The sequence below is a fragment of the Linepithema humile genome, chromosome 1, assembly GCF_040581485.1.
Source record: "Linepithema humile isolate Giens D197 chromosome 1, Lhum_UNIL_v1.0, whole genome shotgun sequence".
In the NCBI taxonomy this organism is placed as follows: domain Eukaryota; kingdom Metazoa; phylum Arthropoda; class Insecta; order Hymenoptera; family Formicidae; genus Linepithema; species Linepithema humile.
In genome coordinates, this window is record NC_090128.1 from 36,029,231 (window position 1) to 36,039,853 (window position 10,623).

General features: G+C 39.6%; 3 protein-coding genes across 3 annotated transcripts in view; 1 reads left to right on the forward strand and 2 right to left on the reverse strand.

Moving 5' to 3' along the window:
- LOC105670168 (uncharacterized) overlaps positions 1-10,230 on the forward strand; it is a 25,638-nt gene extending 15,408 nt beyond the window's left edge. Inside the window, exons 2-10 of the mRNA XM_067359781.1 lie at positions 7,851-7,972; positions 8,086-8,262; positions 8,325-8,470; positions 8,549-8,639; positions 8,719-8,900; positions 8,971-9,138; positions 9,223-9,362; positions 9,442-9,544; positions 10,099-10,230. Coding sequence (XP_067215882.1) covers positions 7,851-7,972; positions 8,086-8,262; positions 8,325-8,470; positions 8,549-8,639; positions 8,719-8,763 — 581 coding nt within the window. The 3' untranslated portion in view covers positions 8,764-8,900; positions 8,971-9,138; positions 9,223-9,362; positions 9,442-9,544; positions 10,099-10,230. The remainder of the gene's footprint in view (positions 1-7,850; positions 7,973-8,085; positions 8,263-8,324; positions 8,471-8,548; positions 8,640-8,718; positions 8,901-8,970; positions 9,139-9,222; positions 9,363-9,441; positions 9,545-10,098) is intronic.
- Positions 7-3,923, reverse strand: LOC136997205 (uncharacterized). Its single transcript, XM_067347667.1, has 3 exons — positions 3,247-3,923; positions 1,158-3,030; positions 7-964 (listed from the first exon to the last, which is right to left on the reverse strand). Exons 1-2 carry the CDS (start codon positions 3,921-3,923, stop codon positions 1,812-1,814), a joined length of 1,896 nt encoding a protein of 631 aa, XP_067203768.1. The 3' UTR covers positions 7-964; positions 1,158-1,811.
- On the reverse strand, positions 3,233-5,916 carry LOC137001246 (uncharacterized). Its single transcript, XM_067359777.1, has one exon. It carries the CDS (start codon positions 5,122-5,124, stop codon positions 4,051-4,053), a length of 1,074 nt encoding a protein of 357 aa, XP_067215878.1. The 5' UTR covers positions 5,125-5,916; the 3' UTR covers positions 3,233-4,050.
- Positions 10,231-10,623: the final 393 nt, after the last annotated feature.

Below are 10,623 nucleotides of genomic sequence, written 5' to 3' on the forward strand. Positions count from 1 at the left end.
ATTGTATAAAAAGGTTTTAATATCCCAAAACTGTGTCACAAGAAATTTCCTCAAGAAATAATTCATACATTAAAAAGCCAGTATCATGATGGTAGATAGGAAAAATTAACCCTTGTTAATACAATGTCAAAAGAAGACATAATCCGAAACGTAATACATAATAACGTACAATAAATATCAGATATAATATTTATAAAGAGGAATCAAGAGATATAAGATCATAAGGTATTAGCGTTGAGTTCCAAAAGAGACATAAAACTATATTATTCAGTAAATAAATTCAACTTTTTTTATCGATTTATCAGCAATGAAAATCGTCTTAGTGGACTGTATTATTTTGCAAAAACATGCTCGTCAATGAGCAAACCACAATAAAAGAAAAGCAACTTATAAGTCAAATGTACCATTCAAATAATAAATCAAATATCTCTCGATTAACACAAAGTCATATCGCAAAAGGTTAATACTATATTGTAATTTTTGAGTCGACTCAAAACGCAAAAGATAATACTTATAATACTTAAGTACTATTTATACAAATGATCTTCAATTATTACATTAATGTAATTATCTTAAAAGAGCTCAGCAAGACTCTATCGCAGAAGTTTTACATCAAACGCTATGTCTAGCGATGTTCAAACGTAAATACAATAATAATATTATTGAGTCGCAAAGAAATAAATGTGATAGAAAAGAATCTCAATCATTCCACATTCTTCGTTGTGAGGTAATGAGTCGCTCATTATTGCAATAAAAAGGCCGCACCTGACCTTTACAAAATAAAGGAAAAGATACACTCACCTCAAGACAGGCAAATGTACATTATGTTAAATAGTTCAGTCAAGGCAAATTATTCCGTGCATGTGTGTGCAGGTGTGTTCCAAAGAAAAGCCAAGCATTCGTCCATTCCAAGGGACATGCAAGTGGGATAGGTCTCCAAAGAAACAAAGCAGGCTATCCTAATCTGTTGTAAATCAAGAAAAGAAAAGAAAAGACTTAGATTTTCTCACAGTCTAGAAATCCGCAAACGTAGTGCTGCGTTAACTTGTAAGGTTAACTCAGGCTTGCAATGCTGTATAAATACAGCTCATCCAGCGCCTAATGGCGATCGGCAGGAACACGCTTACGCGTGTTCTGCGCAGCAATGATCAACTCACCTTGTAATGTGACTATATATACAATGGCCAGCAAGAGCCGCAACTTTCTATAAAATGGCCAGCAAGGGCCGCAACTTTCTATGACCAGCAAGGGCCGCAACTTTCTATGACCAGCAAGAGCCGCAACTTTCAATGACCAGCAAGGGCCGCAACTTTCAATGACCAGCAAGGGCCGCAACTTTCAATGGCCAGCAAGGGCCGCAACTTTCAATGGCCAGCAAGGGCCGCAACTTTCAATGGCCAGCAAGGGCCGCAACTTTCTATGGCCAGCAAGGGCCGCAACTTTCTATGGCCAGCAAGGGCCGCAACTTTCTATGGCCAGCAAGAGCCGCAACTTTCTTCAAAGAGATCCCAAGATTGAACAACGTTCTATGTCGCGACGAATACACGACGGCGACTAGACTCGATTCGTGCACGGCACGCGCAAGATGATGCAACGTACACGCGACGAACAACAATGACGACACGCGCGATGAACAACAAAAACGACACGCGCGACGAACAACAAAAAAGCGACTAGCCTCGTAACAAGGTCTAGGCGGATGCCGGAATGCAATCCAGGCATGGCGCGGCCGTTCCTCCCGCATCGGTAAGCGCCACTCGCGGATCGGAGACGAACCGGCATATAGTGCCGCTCGTGCTGCACGCTTTGCCTTAGTGGCGAAAAAGCGCGCATTTTAAACACATATTCCGATACGCGTCCTCGCAGTGCAGAAGGTATATCAGACTGTCGGTATCGGTATACATAATTTTGCAATTGTCGCGGTAGAGAGGCGCCATGTACTCGTAGTGGAACTCGTACAAGCAGGTCTTGGATATGTCGAGGATGCACATACCCACGTAGATCGGCTTGTCGAATTTCACTTCGAGTTTTCGCAACTCTACGGCAATCAGATTCTCCGAGAACACGCTTCGGCTGTGGAAATTCGGTTTCGCGATCATAGCCTCCGCTCCGTACCGTCCCTCCCACTGTGTAACGAGTCGTACATCCGTGTGATTTCGCACATTCTCCATAGTTTTGCCGAAAACCGCGTTGTTCATCAATTTGTATAAATTTTTCTCGAAATCGTTTGTCGCCCGTGTCCGAAACTGTGTATTTAGTTCTATGTATCCGCGAAGCCATGGAGATTGCGCGAATTGCAGTACGCGGTGAATCTTTGCAATTCGCAGACCGTGTCGCACGCATTGCTGCAGATTACGGTAGTGGATGACATAACGCTGCTTATCGCACAGCGTGGCGAGTAATTTGATCTCCCGCTTGCCGGGCGGCTTATCGCGCGTCGGGCAGAACGGCAGATCGGAGTGCGCGTCGTGAAGATTCACCGGGTACTCGAGATCGACTTCCAGCACATAACCGGTAGCCGAATCGGATGCAACGGACATTACGTTAAAGTTTTCGACATCATCGACCCATCGAAATTTGGCGTAGGGCAACGGTTGACACATCGCCCAGCCGTACAAGTTGTTTACATCATAGTACATTAGGTACGACGACGGTTCCGATGGGTCGTAGGATGGCATGTATTTGTTGTTGGCGGCGGCGTATCGGTTGGAGCATTGGCTGAGACCGCCGCGTATACCGCGCTCGACAAACAGCACTATATCGATGTCCGTGAGCAACTCGAATTTTACGCGCGTGTACTTCATCATAGCGTCCCACGTGTATCCCGGTAGAGTGTAGTAATGAGCGGGATCTAAACCGTAACTCTTTATAGACATGTTTCGAAAATTTTGAAAAATATCCGTCAACAAAAGAACGTCTGTTTTCAAATACAAATCGCTGTATTGGCCTAGATCTTCGATTGAAAATGTTTGCCAGACGTTTGTCGCGTGCGCGTAATCGCTCTCGGATACCGTTTCTCCGGTGAGCGAGCTGTAAAACGATTCGCGCGATGGTAGGCTTGTGTCCCGGAGCTTGTCGACGCTGTCGACGTACTCGTAGGGAAACACACCTTTCCGAGTAAGCAAATTGAAATGTTCCGCGGATAAATGATTGAATTCCGATCGTGTAATCTTTAATTTATCTATAGTTAAATATGATGCCAATTTGTCGAGACTTGTACTGAGAAATTTAAACGAATCAATAAACCGTAATTTTATACACAATTTTGATTTTTGATCCATAGTATCTTTAACATTTTTTGTAAAAGAAATGTATCGCTCTTTCGTCAGCGGTAACAATTCGACGTTGCCTTCAAAGGCATTGGCAACGTCTTTAATAATGAAATGCGCGTCGTAACCGGATAAATTGTGAAATATCACCGGGATAACGTGGGAGTCTTTGTAATTTAGATTGCACGACGAGTGCGCGGCACCGCGGTAACGCCCGGTGAGATGACAATGATCGCGCACCCGCGTATCGTCCGGTGTAAACGGTTTCTCGCACACGTGGCACGTCGCGGTGCTACGGAATTTTTCCGATTCCTCCCGCGTAAGATCCGCCATGGGGACGACGGTGGTGAGGATCGCTTTCACACGGCGCGCCAAATCGTGAAGTTCGTTGACGAACCACGCCACGCAATCCTCACCGCGATACGACTTAAAACTAGATAAAGAATTATCGTACGTGCAACTTACATAAAATCCTACGCTATAGGCTCTGTGATGTTGGTAGGCGTAAGTAGTACCGTCCTGATCCACCTTTTTCTCGAGCGTACATTCGAGATCGGCGTACACTACGAACGGGAGCCGCTCCTTTTGATTGTAATTCCGGAACGTCAGCCACTCGTCGTCCTCGCTGGGGAGAACGACGGCGCAGTCGTTCATTTTCCCGCAGTCGACGCTGTGCGCCGATAATTTCTCCCGTGTATAAAAGTAGTGTAGACACCTGTAATAATTTGTATGATTAATACTGTGAATAAAGTTTCGAATTATTCTATAAATGTGTTTTTACTTACCGATCGCAAATGTACTTTTTATTTGCGTGCTTGCTCAGTTGTGAGCTCACCAACAGCGACAAGTTTTTGATGTATACAAAGTGTGCATTATTGTTTTTACACACGTAGAGCAGGTTGACGTGCTTCTCCTTTTTGTCGTTGGCGAACCGCAGAGGGACGATTTTTGAGTCTTCGGTGGTGAAGACGTTGACGGAGATGGCGTTTAGTTTCTCAAATTTTGTTATTTGCGGAAGCGTCATGGGGAACTCGATGCCGCACAGGTTGAGCACCGTCGAGTAATGTGGGTATTCTATCGTTCTTTCCGGATGTTTTTCCGCTGGATATAAAGCGGCTACGACTGCCCACGCAAAGCATGCATTATCGTTTGATTTAACATTGACTACCGCCCTTTTCAGCATAATTTTCCGCGGTAACTCGATGTTGCATCCCGCGCGCAGAGGATTGAACTTGTTCACATTGACGGTGAGATTCAGGATACGCGACAACGTCCATCCACTATCGCGTTCCTGAAACTCCTCCAGGGATGTCAAGATGGTGTCAACCACATGCCTCGTGTACCATTCTTGTAGATCAGATGTTGGAAAGAGCTCGCAGTTCTTCGTGGCGATGGTCTTCACGGCAGTCTTGTCGCCCGCGACGAATTCCCCGTTGAACGCGGTGTTAATCTTGACGCTGTTGTGTTCCACCATGACGCCCTGGATCCGCTCGATAACCGTATTTCTCACGTTTTTCAAAAATTCATGAGGATCGATGTAGTTTTGATTGATAATCGCACCGGTCAGCACACGGTTCCTAAACGCCGTCTCGATCTCCTTCCACGTGTAGCCCTTCTTCTCGTATCCACCGTATCCAGCACCGATGGGTACGAAACGCTCGTGCAGGGCGTCCCTCACACCCTCCAGACGCGCAATTTGCGCCACCAGAGAGTTGACTACTCCGGTGCGTTGCCTCTTGCGACATTGTTCCTTGAGAGAATCGAGGTACTCGTTGCACTCGTAGTTCCATGGAAGGAACTCTCCCGTCGTTTTGATATTCGCTGCTCGTACGGTAAGATCGCGCTCCTTCTCCATTGCGAATGATTTTGAAGATTCATATTTTTCTCACTCGCTTTATATACCCGTTTGTTACACACGACACTAACTATAAGCATAACGATGGTTCATGTTTGCATTAACAATCCTTATCTTATCTCTTCCGGGAATTATTGTGATCTGATACCCCCTACCATTCCAAAATTACCCCCTCTCCTCCAAACATGATGACGCATCTAGCAACATGGCGATGCCTACAATTTGTATTAACAATCCTTATCACACCCTCTAAGAAACGGCGCTCAAATGCTACCTCTTTGTTCTAAAATACAGCGATGACGCGATTTAAACAGACACTCTACTTTGATGCGCGCGTTGTAGGATAAGTCGGTATAGCGGATAGGGTGAGAAAGGTATATAGTCGAGATAATAAAAAATAATTTAATTGAAATAATATTTATTAAACAGATGCATCTAATAAATACATTATGATGGTGAAAATATTTTAACAATAAAGTATGTGATATGCTAGAATTATTGCGATCCAAAGACCTGAGCTAACAGCTCACAATCGATTATATCATTCTTATCGAACGATTCGCTCTCACGTATCACCGCGATGGGATCCTTCGCACCGCTCGCGATTTTTCGAAAGTGTGTGAACTTGATGTCGACCATACTAGTGACGTTGTTCAACGATTGAACGATACGATCCACACAATACTCGAGAGCGATCATGTTATATATGGTGTTGTGTGACATTGCTAAACACACCGTTGATGTTTCCAGACGCAGCACTTTTAGATTATTTATCTTTCTAAACCGTAGCGTGACATGTTCGATGGTTTGAGATGATGCATGTGCTTTGTCTTCATCATTGTTAAAGAAATGGTGGATGGCATGTTGTTGATCCAGGAGGATCTTCCACATGTTGTATGTAAAATGTATCTCTCTGCCATGGTTGTCACCGAGAGCGATTTCTATGTGGCTCGGCGTAGAAATATTGATTCCGATATCCAGATATTTATAGCCGGTTTTTGTCAACGGGTATCTTCTAGCTAAAATTCTGGGAGGCGTGATCATGCTTCTTGGTGAATTACTTGGTGAATTACTTTTATTTCTGTGGATAAAAGCTTGCGTGAGTTCAAAGTGTAACAATGGCGGTGAGTTTAAAAGTGCAAATAGTAAGAGAGTCAACTTACACGTTGGGTAATTGCAGCTTCTTCGCACTCTGCTGTTCGTTGATCTGATTATTCACGGTTGACATGGTGCAAAACATTGTTGCTAGTAAACGTCACAGCGAACTAGTGATTTTCACAATGATTTCAAACGACTGATGGTTTCCTATTCTTTTTCACATGCTTTATATACCCGCTTGTTGCACACGACACTGATTAAAACTATCGATTTGTATTAACAATCCTCATCTTATCTCTTCCGGGAATTATTTTGTTGCATACAAAATTGAAATCTAACAACATGGCGCTGAAAAATGTTGACGTGGCTGCCTGTTGCTATGGGCTTTTGTTCTAAAATACAGCGATGACGCAATCCGTAAATCTGCACGAACCTGCATACTATAAACATAATGATTCCGACAACATGGCGCTCTACTTTGATGTGTAGAAAAAAAACCATAGGATGTAAACAGTTCTCTTTCCAATAAACAATCCTTATCTTTTCCGGGAATCCTTATCTCGCGATTTGTATTAACAATCCTTATCTCTTCCGGAAATTATTGTAATCTGATACCCCTACCACTCCACATTTACCCCCTCTCCTCCAAAAACGATGACGTTATTACCCCCTCCACTGTTATCCGATACCCCTCTTCCCCTCTTCACCCGCACCCCCCTCATTGCCCCTGGGTTAGAATCATCATAGTATAACTACTGAAATGATTTTAATTCTGCTTCAGATTATGGAATTAGTCTTTTTGCCAAAAATCACTAAATCTCTAATTCCGTACCTCAGAACCCTTATTACAAATTTTATCCAGGTATTTAAGAAATTATTTCCTGAAATAAATCTCATTAATAAATTTCATCACCTTTCTCATTATCCTGAATGCATATTATGGTCTGGACCTCTGGTTCATTACTCTTGTATGCGATACGAAGCTAAGCACAATGAAATTAAGAAACGTGCACATAATGTGTGCAATTTTAAAAATCCACCAAAAACGCTTGTACGCATTTTTCAATGTAGTCAAAGTGCCAGATGGGGCGGAGGCGAAGTCAAATTGATTAAATTAAACAGTTCAAATAGTAAAACCGTTCTGATACAAAATATTGAGAATAACGAAGATTTCTATGCACTCGGTTATCATGATGATGATGAAGTTCTGTCATATAAATTTGTTCGCTGGAATGGAATTGAATTCCGGAAAGGATTATTTGTATGTCTGGAAGTTGCACACATTCGTGAGGATAATTTACTTCTGTTTGGATATATAAAAGAAATTTTTGTATTACATACTAATAGAGTATATTTAAACACATCCATATGCACTACTACTCAGTTTGATACGGATTTAAATGCTTACCAAATCGAACTTCCTGGACCTAGTGCTGTTCATAGACTCGTTGAAATTTCAACTCTTGCTCACTTTAAACCTTTTGCATGTTGGACTAAATCAACATCTAATAATCTGTTTATTAGTCTTCGTCATATAATTATATGATTGTAAGAAATAATGAAATTATGTAATTAATTTGTAATTAATTTTCTCTTATTACATTTTATCTTGATCTTTTATATTTTAGATGAACGCATCGACAACGAATCTTTTTTAGAACTTACCGAAAATGACTTACAAACAATGAACATCAAAATGGGGCCTCGAAAACGTATAATGAAATTAATCAAAGAAAAAAAGGAGAAAAATGTATGTAAGGTTATTCTATATATATATACAGATATATAGGTATATGTGATTCGATTTTAATTTCGTACTATAGACATTTTAATCCTCTATACTCGGAATTCTTTACATTCTAGGTCGTAATAGGTGATTATGTTATTGAATATAACGACTCTATATTAAACGATAATATTTTATCCCTGTCTACGTCAAACCCCTTGATAAAAGGACCAGAACCGTTTGCACTGGATGTTCCAGAACATTCTTCAAATCAGCCCGTACCTAATTTGAAGCCACCAGAAGAAAAATTCTCGGTAAATATGCATATAGAAATATATAGAAGTAGTCAAAATGTAAACTACATTTTTGTTTGCAGCGTTACAACACAGTACAGAATACTCTACAAATGCATCCTCAGAGAAAAGATGTGTTATTAGCAGCCAAAACTGCATTTGCAGAAGAAAACAGAAGGGCATTGATACGCATTGTTGTAGCGGAGCTAGTGAAAGTTCACGATAGCTGGTGAATATTTTTTATAATATTACTATATTTTATTATAAGTTAAAGTTGTTGGAAATAATGTAGAAATTGTGCTTGCAGTTATCCTCCTGAAAAGGCAAAAATTGCACTTGCTGCAACAATTATACGCGAATTTCCTTTGTTGAAAGACGTACATTCCACCAAAGGTTATGTGAGTATATTAATCTTTCACACAACAACAAATATTTATGTTTATAAAAACAAATTATAAAAATGACATACCTTTGCAGGAACATTATTACGATAGTGTAACAAAAAGAGGTTTTATAGATTAGAATATCGACTGTGGACCATTCGGAAAACGATATCACCTTCAAAGAAGAAATATACTACGAAGAAGGTAGAACGAGTAGAACGAGTTTTGACAAATAAGTCGTGCGAACTCCTTCCTATCGAAGAACTCAACGAAAAGGTTTCTTCTCAATGAAAACTAATACAAAAATGATATTATTGTAATTTTAACTACTTTTTTTATCCCTAAGATATCATGGCTGCAGTGCAAACATCCTTCCGAGCAGAACAAGAATGCAATAATCTCTTACATGAAGGATACATTTCCAAATAGAAGACATTGGATCAGTATAGCAAATCCAAGCATCACAGAAATTTTTAAAAAATATCCACGATTGATGGATTACAATGGAGAAATGGTATAGCTCATTATGTTATTTAAAAACATTACGTTAACATTTAATATAATAAAAATTAGTTTAATAAAAATTAATTTATTTTAGATTAATGTAGAGTTTCAACAAATGTTTACTGGATTAGAAGACAACTTTTTAACTCGATTTCCTGCGTACTATAGTCAGAGAATAATATCGTATGCTCAAATGCATCGATGTGTACGACCAAGTAACCTTTAAAATCAATGGTAAAATATTAATACTTATTTTTGTACAAATATTTTTATTTCTTTACTAATATAAATTAACATTTTTCTTTTTATTTAGAACATATGAGAGCATTGATCATACTCGCAGAATTATTACCAGATAGCAATGCCTTACAAAGAAAAAAAGGAAAACAAACTCGAAAAGGTAAAGGAAAAAAAAGGTGAGAATAATAAAGTTAGAATTTATAATAAATAATTATTTGAAATGATGTTTTAAATATGTGTGTATTCGAAACGAGTTTTGAATTCGTTTTAATGACAATAGTTAATAATAATAGTTTATAATCACTCAAAAAAATATTTCGCTGATGTAGTTAGATTTCTAGATATCGCAACAAGAATGTATCGCTATTTTTCGTATCTGTAAAAACATTGTTTGTCACATATAGAATTTATAACAGTAATGTTCTAGCAATAGCTTCTGAAAAATTTAGGTACCATTGCTAAATGTTATTCATTGCATGACCTAACACGTGATTGATCTTATATAGATAGGCGCTTTAGAGAAACTTTCTTTTTAAAGTTCACAAACAATACAGATATATATTCTGTTTCTGTCATCTAAACTGATTAAGTAATTACATATGCAATATCACAACAGTTGCTAATCATTTACCTGTTTAGTTAATTTTTTACACCTAGAAAATTTTAGCTATTATTGCAAGATCATTTTTTTGAGTGATAGTTTATCTCATTGTCTCATAATTATCTTTAGCAATATAAAGATGAGGAAATACACGATAATAAGACTGATGGAGCACAAGCAGAAAACTTTTGTTCAGAGGTTGCCACTAATGATAATGCTCGTTTCTTGCTTCAAATTATTCCGGTATGTTTTATAACATGTAACTAAATGTGTATGCACAGTATTTACAATTTTATCATCGAAGTTATTCATTCTGTTCGCTATTCGACTCGGTCCCGACGGTTTCTGGGACTTGGAGTGCCTTCGCGATAGTTAGAACAGTTTGCCGCTACTGTCTCTCGGCCGTACAGAAAACGGATAAAAAATAACTCTCGTATGGTCGTTAACACAGTTTTATTGATTCGGGCGTTGTGTTATAAATACAAGCCTTATAATTCGTACTCGTTAGACCGCAATAATCGTTAATTTAGGTGACTAACTACACGCGGGATAGTTCCCGTGTAACGTCCGTACCGCGCGTGCTAAACGGGTTAACGTTTGCGAATGGAGAAAGAGCTCTCTTCTCGCCTCTCGCGAACAGGAGGTCTCCCTCCC